This window comes from Patella vulgata, chromosome 1 (genome assembly GCF_932274485.2).
Source record: "Patella vulgata chromosome 1, xgPatVulg1.2, whole genome shotgun sequence".
NCBI classification, from domain to species: domain Eukaryota; kingdom Metazoa; phylum Mollusca; class Gastropoda; family Patellidae; genus Patella; species Patella vulgata.
Window position 1 is genome coordinate 37,011,273 of NC_065879.2, and position 22,993 is coordinate 37,034,265.

At 33.6% G+C, this 22,993-nt stretch overlaps 1 protein-coding gene across 1 annotated transcript; it reads right to left on the minus strand.

The window, feature by feature from the left end:
• Positions 1–5,663: 5,663 nt before the first annotated feature.
• LOC126810044 (vacuolar protein sorting-associated protein 52 homolog) lies at positions 5,664–21,579 on the minus strand. Its single transcript, XM_050534981.2, has 15 exons — positions 21,513–21,579; positions 19,029–19,104; positions 18,264–18,316; positions 17,685–17,760; positions 17,231–17,298; positions 16,781–16,894; positions 16,562–16,623; positions 15,618–15,768; positions 13,754–13,854; positions 13,284–13,474; positions 12,747–12,880; positions 8,695–8,850; positions 8,037–8,155; positions 6,602–6,725; positions 5,664–5,915 (listed from the first exon to the last, which is right to left on the minus strand). Exons 1-15 carry the CDS (start codon positions 21,567–21,569, stop codon positions 5,664–5,666), a joined length of 1,734 nt encoding a protein of 577 aa, XP_050390938.2. The 5' UTR covers positions 21,570–21,579.
• Positions 21,580–22,993: the final 1,414 nt, after the last annotated feature.

Sequence of the window (22,993 nt, forward strand, 5' to 3'; positions counted from 1 at the left end):
AAGTTCATCAGCATTTCTCGGCATGGTCTCCCTTTGTCCATGCAAAATTTCCTTCATATCACACAGTTTGACATATTCCTGACTTCATTAGCCCAGTCGGTGCAGAACAGTAGGGCATTAAACCCCCATATGGACAACATAACCTGTATACCAAAACTCAGTTATTCAAATTTTATTCTTAAATGAAAGAAGAAAGAAATAAGATCAAATGTAAACTTTTATTATTAATAAATAATATGATGATTTATAAAGTAAATATATAAGTTCTTATTCCATACAAGAGCATTATTCAACAGAAATAAAGGATATAACAAAATTTATTAGGCTTTCTAGAAAAAAGTAAAACATGCCTTGCAGATATCCTCATTTAAGACACACAACCAAATGAAACAATGATATTGCTTTGAATTTTGGATTCAACTAAATGGACATGTAGGCTACTCCAGGAGTAAAACGTTTATTAAACATACATTATGCAAGAGCTAAATCTGCCCATTGCAGATCTTTCTTTAGGCCTGAAATGTTATTTAAACTATTAATTAGACATTAATTAACTTATCCAAACCATAATCAACTCTCAATGTCATCTTATGCGTCAGATTTTCACTGGATTTGAATCTGATCTTCTGCTCAATGCTTAAATCGAGACTATGTTTTTTATCGTACCAACTTTAGTAATGATCGGGGATAGGCTTATGATTCAAAAGCTAATATCTTGGTTCATAGTGAAGCAATTTGACTGAAATTTTCAACATCTTCTATTTACGTTATATATTTTGTAACTATTATAGCGAGAGCAGTCAACTCTTTATCTAATCTCCCATAATGTATGTTTAAATAAGCAACTTTCGAATCACATATAATATATAAAATCCAATAAAATCGATAACTTTATTTTGAAATCAAATCAAGAGGTCTAGTTGTGTTACGAGAATATATATTTAAAACTAGATGTTATTTTCATTTGATGTATTTAGTTTGTCACTCATTGAACATCTGAAGACATGTTTAAGAAAAGACCACTCTGGGCCTTTGACGACAGCATAATAATTTCTTTTGATCAGACATAAATCAAATGTCTTAATAATAAAGTCTTTCAATTTTAAATAAAATGAATACAAGGCTACAGCCAAGTTCAGGTTTTGTCTAAATGATTTAAGGGAAATAACTCCTTGACTAGGAATTCTCTCCACATTGACTTTAATATTAAATCGATGACATTTCTTGCCCTATAATAATTTTATGAAACTTTCGATGATCTTAATTTTCATAACTACAAAGAGTTCAAACATGTCACAATCATCTTATAAAAATACTGAAGGGGGTTGACCATTTCGATTTTTTCCTAGGCCTGGTCAAAAGAATCTCTAGGCAGTGACAGCATTATCATTGGTGACCACCCTAACTCATGTCTGATAGCATTATGATTCTTCCGCCTCAAATCATGAATATTCACCAAAACCTGCAGAAAATGTAAATTTAAACACTTTTCTTTGATTCCAGATCAAAAAGTCAACAGAAATTGCCATGCAAAATGCGATAGAACTGCTATCAATAATTGTACTACATTCATCCATCATGCAATCAGGGGAAACAATTATTATTCTTAGTTCATTCTCATATGAAAAATTGCATTTTGAATACTACATTCATCCATTATGCAATCAGGGGAAACAATTATTATTCTTAGTTCATTCTCATATGAAAAATTGCATTTGGAATGAAATTTTTTCAGCTTAGTTCATATATTTTTCACTGAAACAAAAAATCCTTATAACAACTAAATAATGTCACTTTAACAATCCTGAAATATTAAACAAAAACTCAAAACAATTGTTACACTGATAAAGAGGTTAGAATTCATACATACTGTGCCCATCAGAAAACCAAATATACATAATAGCAATTAAATATACATATAATACATGACTATACAATGAGATCAATATATACATAATTATATTTATATATTATATTAACAATGTGAATTTTTTGTATACTTGTAAGATACATGTATCTGTTGTCTAAATGAGTTTCATTTTGAATTTGATCACAAATCACATCTTCAAGTTGCCACAAACAACCAAAGATCATTCTGAATCTGGAATAAGTTCACTTAGTCCGTGGAATATAGTTGAAGAAATGTATATTGTTCATGATATATTTCTCAAAATGATGGTTTATATTTTTTAACCTCCACCATAACATGATGAATATTTATGAGTTCATTTCTAATTTGTAGATTTCTAAATGGTCCTTGTGATAAAACTTTCTGAAATCTGTGATAGTACTGTATTAGCTGTGTTAATGCTCCCTGAAATTATACAAAAAAATACGGGACTAACATACGGTACAATTTTATTTCAATAATTCACTTGTGTATATGGGTCTTTAGCAGTGGAGGAAATCAGAGGAACCGGGTAATACCCACAATGTTAGGCAGCTGACTTTACTCCTTGTCACAAACAAATGTGGGTTCTAAATCACATCATTTGACCCAGTGATAGACCTTATGATCTAAGCCCTCAAGACCACCCAACCTCTCCATTCTACATTGTGTCCATATTCTGCATGCCACATCTGCTGATAATGATTAGATTATAGGACTGGAGGTATTTCTTATATGTCCTATACATAATAACCAGGTAGGCCACACAACCTCCCAACCTATCCATTTTAAATAACTCTTACTTTTTTTCATTCTACAGTGTGCTTACATTCTGCAGGCACCATCTACCAATGATCATTAGATCATAGACTTGTAGATATTTTATATACATCCTATACTGTAACAAACTTTAGTCGCCATAACCTAGACAATATTATTACCATTGCAAATTGAAATATACATATAGAATGGTCACTACCAACAGCCCTACCTGTAAAATTTGGGTTCCATTTTTAAAGTTAGTAAATGCTCTCATAACATCTTGATTGATTAACTCTAAAGCTCTCTTCCAGTCATTGTTAAAACCTCGAACAATCATCTGAACTCGCTCTACAAAATATAAACAAAACTGTTGTTTCTGTGTAATTAAGACCAGCGGCTGCCAGGCAGGATACGCCCACATTTTCGAGAGATGGATTGAGAACAAGATAACAAGAAAGTGATTTTTCCTACTATCAAGGGCCATAATTCAGGAAATTACAATTCAATATGCGCGAATATCGAAAGGAACTGAGATCTTTGTGTTATAAACTTACATTTCAAGTTTCAACAAAATCAGATAAAAATTGTGACCTCTATAGGTTCCACAACCTTGATATACCATATTTTTACGCTATTTGAGAACGAACAGCGGACATTTTGTCTGTCAATATTGGGTTGATTTTTACGAAATTCGAATTCAGTCGTCCTTAAGGTGTAACAGTGATATAATAATACGGTTTTTTAAATCGGATAAAAATTATGACCTCTATAGGGTCCACAAGCTAAAAACGCAATTTTTCATACAATCAGGGGCCATAATTCAGGAAGTTACGGTCCGATATGCGCGAATATCGAAAGGAACCGAGATCCTTGGGTTATAAACTTACATTTCAAGTTTCAACAAAATCAGGGTCCACAACCTTGATATACCATATTTTTACGCTATTTGAGGACGAACGGCGGCCATTTTGTCTGTCAACTCAATTTTGGGCCGATTTTCACGAAATTCGAACTCAGTCATCCTTAGGGTGTAACGGTGATATAATAATACGGTTTTTAAAATCAGATAAAAATTATGACTTCTATAGGGTCCACAAGCTAAAAACACAATTTTTCCGTACAATCAGGGGCCATAATTCAGGAAGTTATGGTCCGATATGCACGGATATCGAAAGGAACTGAAATCTTTGGGTTATAAACTTACATTTCAAGTTTCAACAAAATCGGATAAAAATTGTGACCTCTATAGGGTCGACAACCTTGATATACCATATTCTTACGCTATTTGAGAACGAACGGCGGCCATTTTGTCTGTCAATTTTGGGCTGATTTTCACGAAATTCGAACTCACTCGTCCTTAGGGTGTAACAGTGATATAATAATACGGGTTTTTATGCGCGAATATCGAAAGGAACCAAGATCTTTGGGTTATAAACTTACATTTCAAGTTTCAACAAAATCAGATAAAAATTGTGACCTCTATAGGGTCCACAAGCTAAAAACGTGATTTTTCGTACAAACAGGGGCCATAATCCATGAAGTTTCGATCCGATACAGGCCAATATTGAAAGCAGCCGAGATCTTTTGGAGATAAACCTATATTTCAAGTTTCGTCAAAATCAGATAAGAATTGTGACCTCTAGAGTGTCCACAAACAAATTGTGGACGGACGGACAGGGGCGACGGCATAATACGTCCACATGAAAATGTGGGCGTATAAAAATGAGAGCATGAAACAATTTTTATGAAGAATGAGCTGTCTTGCACAGAAAAAATAGCAGAATCATTAAGATATTTTTTGTCAAAGACATCAAATGGCCATAACTAAATATAGAATAGATTTGAATTATATTTTTACCACAAAGTATTAACCAAAGTTATTCACTGAAATATACATGTATGTTGGATTTCTGCTTTAACATGCATAATTAAGGGAGCTAAATCGCTAATATTTGGGACCTTGAAATTGACACAAATTGGTCGCAACTCGCAACGCATATAATAATGTAATATGAATATATATAAACTGATTTACATTCAATCGGTTCTATTTTTAATCTAATTTCAAATCAGTTATGTTCAGCAAAATATGTGGTAAGTCTCAATCAAATGATAACACCGGTAGTATTTATTGCACATTCTCTTCAGATAAGAATATATACAAATCTTGATAAAAAAAGAGGGAACTTACTTTCTTCACGTTTGAGATTTTCACCTTGACCTCGTTCCAATACAACCTCGCAATCTTTAACAAATGAAATCATTCCACCAAAATGAGGTGATAAAATCTCTTCTATATATTCCTGTGTTCTACCATTTAATAAATCTTTGAATACTTCTGATTCTCTAGAATCTTCTGCTGTTCTTTCCTGATTTCAAAGAAAGAGATGGCAATAATTAACACTAGAATATCCTAAATTTGAATACTAACATGGGCAAAAAGTACAGTTTGGTTCTCACGTCAGCAGCAAAGTTATGTGTATGTGTGCTAAATTTTGAAATTCTACAAGGTTTTTCCTTATATACCCTAATGAACAATCCCATTGAGCTTCAAAACATTCCATCGAGAAATTTCTCCTTTCATTAGTTTTAATATAAATGGTGAGATAAGTTTCGAATCTGAATAGTGTTTTACCCTATGACCAAAGAAACCATCCCTGCAAATTTGAACAAGCCAACAGTGAGGCTGATGTCCCCCGCCAAAATCCGAAAATAAATAGATGACACATATTAATTTATCGCAAACAAAAGTATCAATCAAACAGATTATCAACTATACACTTAGGAAGATCTCGCGGCACACCTGTGTGCTGGTTGAGAACCACTGACCTAAAGCATCGACCAATGAAATTGCATAGCTCTCACCTAATAAACAACTACACCAAGTGTGAACATTCTAGCTCAATTAGAGTGAGAATTATTGTGTTCCAAAGTCTCGACCAATCAAATTGCTTATCGCGAGGCGGGGAACAAAAAAAAAATAATCTGACAAGTGTAGAAGGACAAAAACAAGTCATTTAGAACTGCCTGAAGATAATTCAATACAATTCAATATAAGTACCATGAGAACACCCAACATCATGTCATAATTATTGATGAGGAATATTAACTGTTCTTTTCTTTGAGGGAATTCAGCTGCCATTTTTAATATAAAGTTTTCTACTTCTCCTTGTAGTTGTCCCAATATTTTATCAACATGCTCATTAGGGAAAGACTGGTTAATACCAACAATAGCGGCAGAAAATTCAGCGTATCTGCGGGTTATCTGTAATTAATGAAATAAATCTTCAGTTATTTATTATAACATTATAAATATCATTTTTTAAGCTATATCCTTTAAGATGAATAAGCAAATATATTTTCTTCTGCAAATGACAAATCTAGTGGCAATCGAAAAATATCATATTTGAAATAGTTGGTGTGACTCAATGTTGCATGATTTCAACAGTCGTAAACCTGTTCCTACTACCTTAAAAGTTAACAGTAATTTGATTCGTCAACAATCAATATGTTTCAATGTGTTGCATCTTTCAAAGTTTGTTATAGAAACAGTCATACAACTTTCTCTTTTAATAATTAATATCATCAAAATATGTCAATGCTATTTCAATGTATCATGGTTTTATGACATCTGTTTTACACAAGTTCTATAAAATTTATTTTGTGAAAAGATTCATATAAATTCTGTTAAAATATCTACAGGCTTGGTGCTAGTTAATGTCACATTAAACACATTTTACGTATAGCCATTCTTCAGTATATGCCAAGCACATACATAATTACAGAAATGGTTAACTGTGATAGTAGTCCAAATGAGTGAAACGTGACATGAATCAATCATGTCTAGAAAACGTTGCTACATACTAGATACCAAATTATACTAAAACTATTAAATGCAGACAAATTTAATGTAAGAAAATTTACAAATATCACTTAAAAATGACAACTTACATAATGAGGTCTAACATCTATTTGTCCTAATTTTTGAGGATCACAATCTCGTACACTCTGTATATTCAAGTTAATTATATATTCAAACCTTGGCCATAAAGTATTCAATATAGCATCCCAATATCTTTAGAAAATACATGAAAAATAAATAAGTAAACTGTGTATCAAAAATGGGTTTAAAAATACACAATCAATGTGTCCAAGGATTCTCTTCCAGAGGATAATCTGCTAACAGAATCATATATTAAAGGGGAATTATGAGAGATTAGATAAAGAGCTGGCGGTTCTCACTATAATAGTTAACCAATGGCTGCCAGGCAAGATACGCCAACATTTTGCGAGAGATGGATAGAGAACAAGCTAAAAACAAAAGCGATTTTTCGTACAATCAGGGACCATAATCCAGAAAGTCTGAAATTATGTGCAAATATTGAAAGGGACTGAGATCTTTTGGATAAAAAGATATATTTTAAGTTTCATCAAAATCGGATAAAAATTGTAACCTCTAGAGGGTTCACAACCTTCGTATTACATACTTTTACACATTTTGCGTACAAAGAGCTGCCAGTTTGTTGGGCAGTCCGTTTCGATTTTCCCCTTCATTATGGTGGAATAGTGATATATTTAAACGGTTTTTAAAATCGGATAAAAATTGTGACCTCTAAAGAATCCACAAGCTAAAAAGCACAAATTTTCGTACAATCAGGGGCCGTAATTCAGGAAGTTACGGTCTGATATGTGCAATTAGCGGATAACAATTGTGACTTCTAGAGTGTCCATAACCTTGGTATGACATATTTTGACACTATTTGCATACGATGGACGGCCATTTTGTCTGATTTTCACGAAATTCAAACTCAACCATCATGACAGTTTTAGAAATTGGTTAAAAATTGTGACCTCTAGTGGGACCACAAGATAAAAAAACGTGATTTTTCTTGCAATCAAGGGCCATAATTCAGCAAGTTACGATCCGATATGCACAAATATCGAAATGAACCAGGGTCTTTGGGTTATAAACATGTATTTCAAGTTTCATCAAACTCGGATCAAAATTGTCCACAACCTTGATATATACCATATGTTTACATTATTTGCATACGGGGAGCGGCCATTTTGTCTGGCAGTTTTGGTCCAAATTCAACCTACATTATGGTGTAATGGTGATATATTCGAACAGTTTTTTAAATCGGACAATTGATGTGACCTCTTGAGGGACCACAGGCTAAAAATGCAATTTTTCGTACAATCAGGGACCATAATTCAGGAAGTTATGGTCAAATATGCGCGAATAATATCGAAAAGAAACAAGATCTTTGGGTTATAAACATGCATTTGTAGTTTCGTGAAGAAAATTTTGAACGGTTTTCCGGAAGGAGGGCATAATACATCCACATGAAAATGTTGGCGTATAAAAATAATAAGTAAACCTAACCTGTCTAAACCACTAACATTACGTTTCTGCATGATAGATCTATATCTAAATACTATATGTATAGATAAAAATATAGCTATAGAATCATAACAATCATTCGTGTAATCTTCCATCTGTTTCTAAAAATATATAAATAAATAAATGAATTAATTAAAATTACAAGGAACTTTATGATATCCCATGGTTAGATGCAATGTAGACAATGTACGAGAAGTGGGATCACAAATGTTATGTAGGCCAGCATGTGGTCAGTATACTGTTTACATCGCATTAGCAAGATGTTTTTTCCAAAGAATATTTAATTCTTTAGCATTATCCCAATTTTTATATATATTTTTAAGTGTACACATTAAAGCAATAAATCTAACTGTATTTATTGTGTCTGTAGGTTAAATTCTTTGAAATTCTAATTAAATGATATGGATAATGACTGACAGATAAATTCTCCAGTGTGTCAATTTCATTGACAGTCAATCAAGATTGGCAAATAGGACTGAAACAAAAGCACAGGTGTCAGTTCTCAAACACTATGCTATGGTTGGACTTCTGTAGGGTCCTTCTAACCTATTGTAGGACATTATCATTTTCCACAGTCTGCAGATGATAATTAAAAAATAATCTGTACAAACAGGTCCCATAGTTTTTATTCTTTACTTACCATAAACATTGATAAAGTTTTCCCTACAATGGCATCAAAGAGATTCTGAGCTGATGTTCCAGACACCATAAAAAAATCCACTAAAAATAAATACTCTCGACAACAATTATCCATTAGGGAAAAATGTAGACTTCGAAATAAACTTTCAAACGAGTACTGAAATAGATAAAAACGCAATCTTTATACATAAAAATCATTTGTCAATTTTTAAATTCTTATTAAGACCAGTATGCAAAAATGCTTCAGATGATTTTCAATTCATGAAAACCTCCAGTATCCTGCACATTGACAAAAGATTGAATTTTTTATATTGTAACTTTTACAATGTTTTAGTATTTTATATAATTTACTTCTTTATCAGTTCAAATTCACGGCAATTGCTTATAATAAATCAATTTGTTTGCCAGAAGCAATTTCAGAATTGACAAATAATCTCAAACCTTGTAAAATAAAAACCAAATAACCAACCATACCAAAAATTTTACCCAGTGCAGACATACACAAGTAACAAATTACATTAAAAAAACATTACAGATATTTTAATGTACGAGCATTAATGTTAACAGGACGCATCCGTTATAGAAAATCAAATAATTAGTAAAAATAGTGTGCATAATACACTGGAAGATATGGTGGTCAATTTGAGTCTCTAATTTGATTTTTCCTTGTCAATACAAATATTATACTTTAAAATAAAGATGGGTTGCAGCTAAAAGTCTGGGCAGTCAACAAGGGTTGTTACATATTTTTTCTTTTGTCAGTAATGAAAACATATGCAACACACTAAAATCTGATAACAATTAACAACCCATTAAGTAATTATTAGAAATCATTAGAGTTTGTTTTGATTGTTTGTCTCCTGACCTTAAACACTGTGTATAAATTTATATCAACTTTACAAGATTAGGTAATTGTTAAAAATCAATACACTCATGACCGTCAACACTGTGTATAAATTTAAAGTCTATCAGATATTAACTTTAGCCTCTAGAACATCCACAAGTTATCAAGGGTCATAACCCTGGCAGTAATTATCAATAGACTTTTCTGTCCCATGACCGTAAACACTTTGTATAAATTTAAAGTGAATTGGATGAACCTCTATAGCATCCACAAGATTTTTCAAAGTGATCAAAGGCCATAACTCTGGCAGTAGTTATCTGAAATTTTTGAAAATCAATAGACTTCTTTGTCTCGTGCACAAAAAAAAACTTTGTTTCAATTTAAAGTCAATCGGATATTAAAGATACATTATGGGAGATTAGATAAAGAGCTGATAGTTCTCACTATAATAGTTAAAAACTAGATAATGTAAAGGGAATTTGCTGAAAATTTCAGCCAAATTGATCCACCCTGAACCAAGTATTTATAATTTATAGCGATTGAATTTGGTCCTAGCCTCGATCATCATTACTAAAGTCGGTACAATAAAAAACATAGTCTCGATTATCCATTTTTTGATTTAATCAGAAGCAGCAGATCAGGTTTTAATCCAGTAAATATCGCAGGCTAGCGATGCCATCGAGAGTTGATTATGGTCTGGATAAGTTTAGTTAATAATTTAGATAACATTTCAGGCCTAAAGAAAGACCTGCAATTGACAGATTTAGCGCCTGCATAATGTATGTTTAATTTCAGTCTCTAGAGCATCCACAAGATTTTTTAAAGTGATCAAGGGCCATAACTCCGGCAGTAATTATCCGAAATTGTTGTAAATCAATAGGATTCTTCATCTTAATAGATTAAGCAGAAATAACTGAACAACAAAACCCCAGAAAATGGATAATGACTCAGCCTTCTGACATAAAAATAAAATAAAACAAGCCAACAGTGAGGCTGATGTCCCCGATCCCCCGCCGAAATCCCAAAATAAATAGATGACACATATTAATTAAATGCACATTTATTTTTTTCACTAAGTTTTATCACTCTCTATCAGATAGAATCAAAGTTATCTTGTCCCAAAGCATCAACCAATGAAATTGCTTAGCTCAGCTTAGCTTTAGCTCGAAATGTTACTCATTGAACTCAGTCAAGACATTCACCTAATGAACATCTACATCAAGTTTAAACATTCTACCCCAATTAAAAGTACAGTTGTTACATTCCAAAGTCTTGACCAATCAAATTGCTTATTGCTCCTTATCCTAAGCAGAAAATTCTCATCATTGAACTTAGTCAAGGTAACGATATAATGAATCTATACTCAGAGTTTCATCCCTCTCACTTAATTATAACCAAAGTTATTGTGCCCTAAAGCTTACAGTAAGCAGACAATGTTCATCATTGAACTCCATCAAGGTGTTCGTCTAATGAATGCCTACACCAAGTTTGAACATTCTACCTCAATTAGAAAGAGAGTTATTGCGTTCCAAAGTCTCGACCAATTAAATTGCTTATCGCTCTGCTTACCCTGAGAAGAAAATGCTTATTACCGAACTTAGTCAAGGTATTGATGTGATAAAACTATACACCAAGTGTCCTCACTCCACTTATTTAGGACTAAAGTTATCATGTCCTAAATCATCAACCAATCAAATTGCTTATCTCTGCTTACCCCAAACATCTTCGAACTCCATCCAGGCATTGGCCTAATAAACACCTGCACCAAGTATGAACATTCTAGTTCGATTAGAAGGAGAGCTATTGAGTTCAAAAGTCTCGGCCAATAAAATTGCTTATCGTTCTGCTTACCCTGAGCAGAGAATGCTCATTATAGAACAAAGTCAAGGTATTGATGTAATGAAACTATGCACCACGTTTCATTACTCTCACTTAATTGGAAGTAAAGTTATCGTGTCCCGAATCACCAACCAATCAAATTGCTTATCTCTGCTCACCCTAAGCAGAAAATGCTCACCTTCGAATTCTATCAAGGCATTGACCTAATAAACACCTACACCAAGTTTGAACATTCTAGCTCAATTAGAAGGAGAGTTATTGTGTCCCAAAAAGTGTGACGGCCGGACGGACGCCCCGACAGACAGGCAGACAGACGGACGTACCCATTTTAATAGTCCCCATCTTTCTTCGAAAGGCAGGGGACAATTACTAATAAAATCAAATGTCAAAGCGATCAGGTGACCTAATTTTACTCAAGGAACATATCTTTAATTGTCATAGAATTATTTTCATTGAATACAAATGTGTAATTGTATAAGAAAATCTGGGTAGAAGTGAGAAAAGTACACCAAAAGCTTAGAGAAACCCATGATGGAAGTTCTGTAAAAGAAAACCTTATGTTGATAATGTGTCTGCTCAATATTAGTAGTAGATGTAGGAATATCGACACTTGTAATGTTACTATCAGATGTAAAAGTATAACAAGATACTGATGTCCAGTCTGTCTGAAATAATTTACACCAAAAATTATAGATTTAATGAATAAATTCTGTTGTGATGGCTAATAGACAAATTAAGGGTTAAATCGACTGTTGTTATGCTCAGATATTGAATTACATGTACAAATGGTCGATAGACAAATTGAGGATTCAATTGTTTGTTGTGACAGACAAATATGAGATTACAAATGGCCAATGGACAAATTGAGGATCACAGTAGCTGTTGTGATGGACAAATATGGAATTACAAAAGAAAGTGACTCAACATTACAAGGCAAAGTCATACAAAAAGAGAGCACAGCATGCACTAGACTTCATGACTCATCACTGGCCAATTGCTTGATGCAACTAAATAAATTTAATTTCTTATTTGCATTTCAGAATTTTGTTCTTCATCCACTGTAAAATATGCTGATGTTCAAAAGAAATATTACTAAAATGATTTAAACTGCTTTATAGGTTAGATAATACAATTTAAACTGTTCTTAAAAATATGTCATCTCTATGTTTAAATTTCCATCTATATTTCTTGCAACATGCCACATGGTTTTGGTGTTTATTGAATAGCTTCTCAAAGTCTTGGATCAAGTTTTTATCCTAGTTATGTGCAACGATCCGAAACTCTATGATACTTTTTGTGCATGATAAATACTTATAGCTACAGTACTATTTTCTACAATGAAAAAATTAAGTTTGACAGTGTATTCTCACCCTAGAATCTGATTTTTGAGCAGCATGTGGTACTATAACTGGTGCTTCTAGTTCACTAGATAAAACTTCACCTCTATTACCCAATGTAAATACAGTAGATCTATTTTTTAATGTTGGCTTGGTTGAGAAAAAACTTACATATCATTAAGGAAACAATGACAATAGGGTCAAAATATTTCTTCATTATTAACAAACACGTGTAAACCCAGATCATGATTAAAGTTGACAACACCGTGTTTTGTTAAATGCGAAATTAACGTAATTAAAAAATAAAACATTAATGTTTAAGCTGAATCGACCAAAAGTTGTTCCAGCATTTTTCTTGCCATACATTGTATATAGAAAGACTTTTTTTCATTCAATCTTTGACCAATATCCAATGATATACAGAACATGTGCCAAACCTGTGGCTACACTAAACTACTCTATCAATGTAATTCCAGATACATTACTGATCAAAATTTGATAATTGATAAACAAGGTATTAAACAGAATTACATTTATCATCCCTATATCAATACTTCAATAAAAAGATATTTTTCTTGGCTGTATCTTCATATCCCATTAGATCATCTTTAGCTGCTACTTCTTCAAACTGTAGTTTCATTAACCGACTAGCATAACTCTTGAAGTAAGAATAATATAGTTTACTCATAGTGTCTATATATTCATCTCTAATCTCTTTAGCTATATGTCTCTCATTACCCATTAAAAACTCATTGAAAAATCTGAAATATTCAAATAGATAAATAATCACATATAGGATAAATCTGATGTTTCTAGTTGAAAATTTGAAAATAACAATAGAAATAATTGTCAGAAAAAAATGAAAAGAAGGTAAGTTTAATGATTCATTCCACATTAACATACATTTTTTTTCAGGTTGCAAGTGAGCTTTTTTTGTATATTGGTATTGGTATTCTGTCACATCGAGATTACCCATCTTATAGCAAACCATGCTACAGTGAGGTCTCTAACAATATTACATAAATTCAATGTAAATTTACCTGAATTTTAGCATGGTATTCTGAGGTATTTGATAATTAGCCATAGGTTTACGGAAAGAGTAGATTTTTTGTAGTAGAAATTCTCGGATCTTAGCAATAGCCTGAAATAGGAAAAAAACAGTAAAACCCTAATGAAACTGGGCCCTGTTTCACAAAAACTTAAGTTAAAATCACTAAAATATATTTTAACTAAAATCAAAATGAAATTTTAAAATTTTTATGCATTTCACGAAGATTGATTGTAACTTAAAATGCAATTTTAATAGATTTTAGTTAAAATATTTCCGGTGCAAATACGCGTTGAAACTGAAAACTGTTGACAGGTTGAACTAACAGTTACAATACCAATGGGCAGAGTTTCATACGTTGTAGCAATGTTTGCACATGGTCAGACAGTCATAGTGAGGTGAAATACATGTGTTTATTGCATATTATTCATTGCGTAATGTATCGTTGAATTGGCCTTGAACTTGCATCTGCTTTCGTGACCTTGGCATTTAATTTACCTGCAGGCTTCATTGGAAATAATGTGTATTATAGACACAATTGCTTGAATTTCGTAGTTTTATGGTATTTTGGATACCAACAGAAACTATTGAGAATTGTCACAAACATATACTAAACAGCAAAAAAACGTCAGTACCATTTCAAAATCAGAGAGGCACTTTAATCAAATCATTCTAGAAAACGACTTACTACATGGATCAAAGCAATTTTTTGTGAACAGTATGTTGACACATTAGTGAATAATTCATTACAATTCCAAGACATTACAAGAAGGTTTAGCGTCTGTACACAGTCTATACATAAGTATCTGGTGTGTCCACCGCAAGTGTCAATAACAGCAGCGCAGCATCTGTACATGGAGTAGACCAGTAGATTGATGAACACCATTGGCAATTGGCACCAAGAACCACACTCTCAGAAAAGCCTGGCGCAATCCATCGACCGTTTTTGGTCTTGGTACAATGTTATTAAGTCTCCTCTGAATTTCATCCCAAAGATGTTCAATTGGGTTTAAGTTTGGACTAAGGGCTGGCCAGTGCATAATGTTGACACCGTTCCGCTGTAGAAAGACCCAAGTAACTCTGGCAGTGTGGGCACGGGCGTTGTCATGCTGAGAAATGTTTTTTCGATGACGTGCGAAATGTGGTATGACATGGGGTCTGAGAGCTTGATCGATGTAGCGCACTGCTGTGACTGTGATGCCGCCTCCTCTCCCGGGCCAAGATTTTGGAACACCTCAGGACCCACTCTCCGGTTCAGACCGATTCCACCCCAAACCATTATGCTTCGACCTCCCAATGAGTCTCGTTCCATGACACATTGGTCAGAATAACGCTGGCCACGTCGACGCCATATTCAGGTCCTGCCATCTGCAGTTGATATGCAATACCGACTCTCATCTGTGAACAGAACAGTTCTCCATTGCCTGTGTCGCCAGTTCTGGTGTTGTTGGGCAAACTGTAGACATTCACGTCGATGGTAAGGGGTGAGAATTGGTCCATGGTAAGGTCTACGGAAATGGATGTTCTCTATGGTGAGACATCGGCGCACTGTTTCGGTACTGATGGGTCTTCCGTGTGTTCCCACTATCTGACGTGCTGTCTCAGATACCTGTATAAAGGGATTCTGCATGTGCTGTTGCACAACATGGCAGTCTTGTCGCCTTGTGGTAACCCTTGGTCTACCAGTTCGGGGGCGATCACCTGTGGTGTTGATGGCCCAAAAGCGTTGCTGAAGCCTGTAGATGGTCCGAAAATTGTGGCGTCATCTAACAAATTGTTTAAATTGCCTTACAATAAAATAAACAGGTGGGTCGTAGCTGTATATCCCATGCAATAAAGGAAATTAAATGAATTACCTTTATTTTTAATTTTTCTAAGATATCTTTTACATCTTGACATGATCTAGCTTCACGGAATGATTGCTCTTTAACAAAATTGATCTTATGGTTTAATTCATGAAGTTGTTCTAAAAATTCTCTTTCTGTGACTGATGTCTGCAGAATATGACTGTAAAATGGAAAGAATATTCAGTTAAAAGAAATGGAAAGTATATTTATTTAGTTAAAAGAAATGGAAAGTATATTTATTTAGTTAAAAGAAATGGAAAGTATATTCAGTTAAAAGAAATGGAGAGGATATTCAGTGAAAAAAAATGAAAAGGATATTCAGTTAAAAAAAAGGAAAAGTATATTCAGTTAAATGAAATCTTCCTTTGAGATTAATCAATTTAAAATCATGTCATCAAGGACCAGGAAATATAAAATGACAGACCTAAGATGTTTTTTTTTTATAAAATAACAATAGTATTTCTGTACGTCAAACATTACAATAGCAGCCTTTTGAATACAAGGGCAAGATCAGAGACAGTACTGGTCAATACGTGTTTGGATATGGTGTAGTATAGTAAACATTGAAGACAGCACACAGGAACATGTGACGAACAGCCTGCACAACTGTTTAAAAAGGCAGTTTATCTAAAACTCTCTAAGACAATAACACATCTAATATATCTATAAATAAATTAAATTACCAGCCAAGTCTTGTCTACTTTATACCTTTATATGACTCTAGATTTACTAAGTACATATCATGTAAAACTGATGGGGAGGACAAAGAAATCAAAGAAAAGATTGGAGGGAAACAGAATATTAGACTTAATAATTTAAATTTAGATATGTTAGAGGAATGTACAAAAAGGAGATTAGGCTAATATATTTTATGCATCTTTCTCCATTCCAGACACAGTACAGGTACCTCATTAATAAGTTGATATGCAACCAGTGATATACTATGTACCTACCTGATCATATGTTCTGGTATAACCATCTCATCAACAAACTGACTTAATTCTCCACGGATAGCCTATAATATAATCATTAATACATCTGTATAATAAACAGCTTACTCATTTTTGCAGCTAATAGCTGTTACCCTGTAGTCTAATTAAGAACTTATAGACCATACACAAACAATTCTGCCTAGTGTAACATAAATGATGTACAGAGTTTGTTGATGTTACCTGTCTGTTTTTTAACTTTATGTTCATGGCTATAGACTGTTCTTGTAACGTCTGGATTTCATTACTTATACTACTTAGGTCACCTTGAAAACCATTTAACATCTGCTCCATTCTCTAAAAATATAAACAAAAAATGATTTATTGTCTTTAAAGCCCATTTTCATCTTCCTCTAATCTTGTAGACTGGGGACTGGGAGGGACGTCTTAAGTGAAATAGCCTAGGGCCTCTCTTCATCTTAATCCTGCACTGATTCCAATACAAGTACACTACAAAATTACCAAGACTGTAAACCTTATTTGGGCCCATGAAAGAAACAAGGCATGGCTTATGGGAATAGGTTTCAATGCATCTCATTAAAGAAGATAATCATACTGTCCATAATATACCAGACTGTAGGTAATGGGCAAATATGGAATCATCTTTACTACATTTTATTAAGTGTGACTTACCTCCAATATGGTATCACATGCTGATATCTGTTTATGTAAACTGGCAATGTTCTGACTTTCTTTAATATCTAATTAATAGTTCAGGGCAATTATAACCATTTCAATATTGCATAGTGCAAAAGAATTAACCTGTACAGAATGGCACCAATGACACCCAGTTATGCAATACATATTCTTTCACTGCTTTATCGAGTTAAAGCAGAAACTCTCTAATCAAGTCAGTAAGATGTATATAAAGTATGTACACTGAATTTCATATTAATTAATATCTGTACTGTTCTGGGGTTTTGTTGGGCAGTTAATGCTGCATGTCTATTACATCCATGCTACAGATTCACTTTCATTTTATTTTTATAAAGCAAAATTTTTTAAAGAACCAATAAATACATTTGTCGATAAAACTTATTGTTAATGGCATGTTAGTGTTATCAATTATTTTCAAACTAAAGGATACAATCTTTGATGGAGGCATTTTCAACTTGCAGTAAATCTTTCTCTATTTCTTTTGAATATTGTCGTAAATCAACTCCCTGTAATAGTCAAACAATAAACAGGAAATAGTAATATTAATATTAATGTTTGTATGTACTAAAACACTGGAGACAGATTAATATCCATGTCCAAATTCTATTAATAGCTGTCCAGGATTAGAATTATGGTAAGAGTAAGAGTCATATAATCACTCCTAATTTCTATTGTGTTAGTCCTGAAATGGCCTCTTAAGATGCACATTATTTAAACTATCTCGAGAAAGATCTCTCTCTCTTTTGACCTGAGTGATTAAAGCACTGGCTCACTAATCACGAGATCCAGGGTTCAACACCGGTGCTGTCCCAGAAAGTTTCCCCCGTTTCTATTTGTCAGTTTTGTCAGTGGTTCAGGACAGAGCACCTGGCAAGAAACAGTGTCTAGTCATTCAGATGGTATGAAAAACCGAAGTCCTGTGTTCACATTGGTTTTCATATAGAAGAACTTCAAACCCTATTTCAATTTCTCTTGACATAACTACTTTATTTCTCAACCTGATACATACCGTTTTCAGAGCTTCTTTCACAATATCATCTTCTAAGTTTTGTTGAATATGAACTGAAAACAGAAACATTATTATAATTTCATCAAATATTTAACACTTTCGAAAGTTTCAACATGTAGTTTCATCCCTACAATCCCACACAACTCATCTTTTCTGTAGCTTACTAAGAAGGGAGATAATTTGATAGGTGGTCAAGTTGTATGTCTACACATCTTGCTTCCGTTTTTGTGATTAAATTACAAAGATAACGTCAACAGGAGAAAATATATGATGATGGGGTTAAAACTAAATTTATAAAATTTTGATTAGCATTAATCAAAATTTAAAGTTAAACTTATATAAGTAAATTCAAATTCATTTAAAGCAAACATTTCTATATAATTTCTATATAACATAAACCATCTATCTCTTATAGTTTTATTACTACAGACCATCTTCCCAGTCCCAAAGTTATTGTCTATCAAATCACTGCATACTATAATTGGTAGAAAATACAGAATCTGGTTTGTCCTATAATTGAAAATTGTTAACTTGGCAGGGTATTATTACATATCTTAGCATAGTGAATTACTGGTGGAGATGTCCAATATCTGGTGTCGAAAAATGCCCAAAACCAAAAGGGTTTCTGACAATCTCTTTATTAAAGAAAGTGTTTGGTAAGAATTCATTTCAATCAAACACTACAGATATCCTTCAACACTCTCCATGAGCATGAGTTTTTCACAAAAGTATTTCTAAAGCTTGCGATAAAATTAAAAGACGTACCATCTACTTCATCAAGTAAAAAATCTTCTGAAGTTAAATCTAGTTCTCCAAGATTTAAATTAACTTCTTCTATACCCTTGAATATATCAAACACGAAAAAGATTAGTACTGGAAAATATATCAGCTGGAAGGTAAATTCAAGTAGTATCAGTAGTAGGCCTACAGTACAGTGAAAGTAGTCCTACACATAAGTAGGCTAAGCAACTACTGATCAAGCAGTCACTAGCTGCCATATTGTACCCGTGTCCTGTCTTGTCTGTGGCTACAATTGATACACTATTCGAGGCTTTGCACAATTAAAATTAGGTTCAATTTCAACATTTTCAACACATATCATCACAGTTTGCATGGAAATGAGTAATTATGCTACAAATAGTGAACAGTGAATTGCTGAAATCTTAATCTTATCTTACCCAACAGTTTTTCTGTATTTTCGAGGTGATGTGAAATCATGTCTGTGTTCTAATTCTGGTTCGGTGGCCATTTTAAAATGGACAGAAATTTTGCATAGCAGTAGGGATTTATAAAATCATCGGCAAGGTTTCACCTTTATTTCAGTGGGAATTGGTTTATTATGTTAAAAATACATTATGGGAGATTAGATAAAGAGCTAGCAGTTTTCACTACGGTATAATAATAGTTAAAAACTTGATACCGGTAATTTAACGGGAATTTGTGGAAAATTTCAGCCAAATTGATTCACTCTGAACCGAGAATTTAGCGATTGAATTTTGGGCCTAGCCTCATTCATCATTACTAAAGTCGATACGATAAAATACACAGACTCGATTATTCATTTCTTTATTTAATCATCAATGAGCGTAGAGCAGCAGCTCGAATCCTAATCCAGTAAATATCACAGGCTAGCCATAATGTCGAGAATTAATTATGGTCTGGATAAGTTAATTAATGTCTAATTAATAATTTAGATAACATTTCAGGCCTAAAGAAAGACCTGCAATAGGCAGATTTAGCTCTTGCATAATGTATGTTTAAGCTATAAGCAGTACAGTTTAATTGGATATTACGGGAGTTATAGGCCAGTAACTTTTTTGTCATCAAATCATGACAAAACCTGCTAAAAGGAAGTCCTTAGAATGATCCACTACTGTGGCTGGAGCAAGACGGAAGACATCAGTATAGTGAAACAATTTGTATCACTATACATCTATTGGTTAAAAATACATTAGTTAAGAGCTAAATCTATTGCAAGTCTTTCTAAAGTCTTCAAATGTTATAGAAATTATTAATTAGACCTTTATTTACATAATTAACAAGCCCAAAATCAACTCTGTAGACCCTCGGATGGCTTGGATATAACCTGGATTTAAACAGTCCATTTATTAATTAAATCATTAAATGGCTGACCAAGCTAACAATTACCGATAATCATTGATGCACTCCCAGAGACTGCCGAATTAAGGACTGATAATCAAGGGTACCGTGGGCAATGAGAATGTTACTTGATAATCGAGAATATGTGGGTGGGGTTATCATCTGTCAATCAAACGATCAGCAATTCTCGGAGAAGGTGCAGCGACAGTTGATGCCTATTTCTAGTCTAAAGCCCAACTCCATCTCACGTGATCATACGTCACTTGCCATTGCCTTCATGTCCATAATTATATGCTAATGACTTTAGCATGGGAAAAAATGCCCCAAACAATAATAGACTGTGAACAAAAGTTGATTATTGACTATGTTGTTCAGAAGTCGGATGTAATGGGCGTCTTGCCAACTGGATTTGGCAAATCTGTAACATCTGTCATGATCCCATATTCTCCGATAGTAATTACCAAGCGTAGTGACACGGCCTTATAAGGTAAGCGATGGGCGGGGTTAACTCGTCGTGGTATTTGGCGAGATTTCATCTGGCTGGTGTCATGTCGGATTTCATTATAAAAGAAATATCGCTTTGAAAATGTAGAACGCATTACCACAAAGAAAAACTGTTGGGTAACTATTTTAGTGGTCCAGTCTTCACTATTTTTGATAGAATTACCTATGTCAATACAAACTGTTATGATATGTGTTGACAATTGTGCTTTTGAACCTACATGTATTTCTACTTGCATAAAGAGTCTTATAGCCTGTATCAATTGTAGTGTTAAAAACACAGTTTAACTGTACGACATTTGTAGATTGCCATTCGATTGAGACTTCTGGCGTATTTCGCCAAATATAACTGATTTGAAATTAGAGTAAAAACGGAAACGATTGAATATAAATCAGTTTATATACATTCATATTACACTATTATATGCGTTGCCCCGTTGGCCGCATTGCGACCCATTTGTGTCAATTTCTAGGTACCGTAGCCGTAGGTCACAATATGAAATAATGAAATATTAGCGATTTAGCTCCTTTAAAGACGATAATTTCAGACGAAAGGGGTTGCCACTGGAAAAATCTTATAACTAGATTTGTTGTGTAACTATATAAATATATGTCATAATTCTATTTGTCATTTTCATTGCTTATTACCTCATCAAAATTAGAATTATGTTCAGACAGAATTTTATCATCTGCTAAAGTAGACATCTTTACCGGATATTCATTTTGCGCAGCCGTGACAGATTCTCACACTTCCTTTTCCGCTAAAACTTCCATCATGGTGGGTGAAAATATTGTTATTCGTTTCCAAAATCGACTCAATCCTATAAATTATATACAATTAAACCACTTCTTTCCCTATTGAAATAAAAATAATGTTTTATATTTATCAGTGTGTAAAATATTGAGTTGATTCGATTATGTTAAAAAGGCTTTTGTGCAGTCCAATTGTCAATGGATATTGGTTCATTTTAAATAAAATGTAAATAAATATAAGTGTAAATTTTGTTACTTGTCAGGCTTTCTGCGATAAATTTATTATATTATATCATAGTGGTGGTAAAAGCAAAAATATATTTATGGAATACGGGATGCTACTCAGCTGATGTATTCATAATAAACAGTCCTGCCTACTGTAGCTAGCCATTAGTCGATTAGAATAGTTAGAAATGGTTCCAGTAGTTCCACTTCTGATACTGAGGTCTTGCTCCAGCCAAAGTAGTGGACCGTCCTAAGGCCATCCTTTGAGCAATTTTTGTAGTCACTTGACTTAAAAAAAAGTTACTGGCCTAACACTTACCCAAAACTGTACTGTACATAGCATAACAATAACATATACTCTTCAAAAAAGGTAGGGGATATCCAAAACCAATACAAAACTGCAGAAATGCACTGCTGTTTTTATTAGAGGTGACCAGTGTATGTTAATAACAGGCCAATTGCCTACACATGAACATAAACAGTTCATATGGGCGGCTTATCTGACGACCCCATTTCACTTGCAAAGAGATACGCCGTCAAAAGTGAAAATAGACGTTTTTGATTTTTGTCTTAATATTTATTAATAATGAAGGGCCTGACAAGGACAGCTGTCTAGTCCTTTGGATGGGACGAAAAACCGAGGTCCCGTGTACATATTGGCATGCACGTAAAAGATCCCTTGGCAGTTGGAATTCGATAAAAGAGTAGGCGTTAGCGCCGCTGCCCGAGCAGAATGTCCCTCATAGCACACTGTATGGCATATGCCCGTCTTCATTAGCCCAGTTTAGGAGCAGAACAGTAGGACGTTAAACTCCATTTCATTTCTGTACTAAACCAAAAAGCTGAACTAATGTCATTGTATGTTAGGGTTTGGTCCTCACATAGGGATTGTGAAGGCCTTCTTATACCTCTGTTCTGTATAAAGTTCATATGCATTTATTGGCTGATAGCTCGTGCAATATTTACAGGTGTGAACTGTATCCAGATTCAACCACCTGTATTTATTTTTCTAAAACTTCAAAAAAATGTTTTAGAATTTAATTTGCAGATGGAAAAAAGCTGATTAGGCTGCATCAATATCATCTCTCTCAGTGATTGTAGCGGTCTAGCAAATATGCACAGCTTATCAGCATAGGTAAATTGCCTATCCG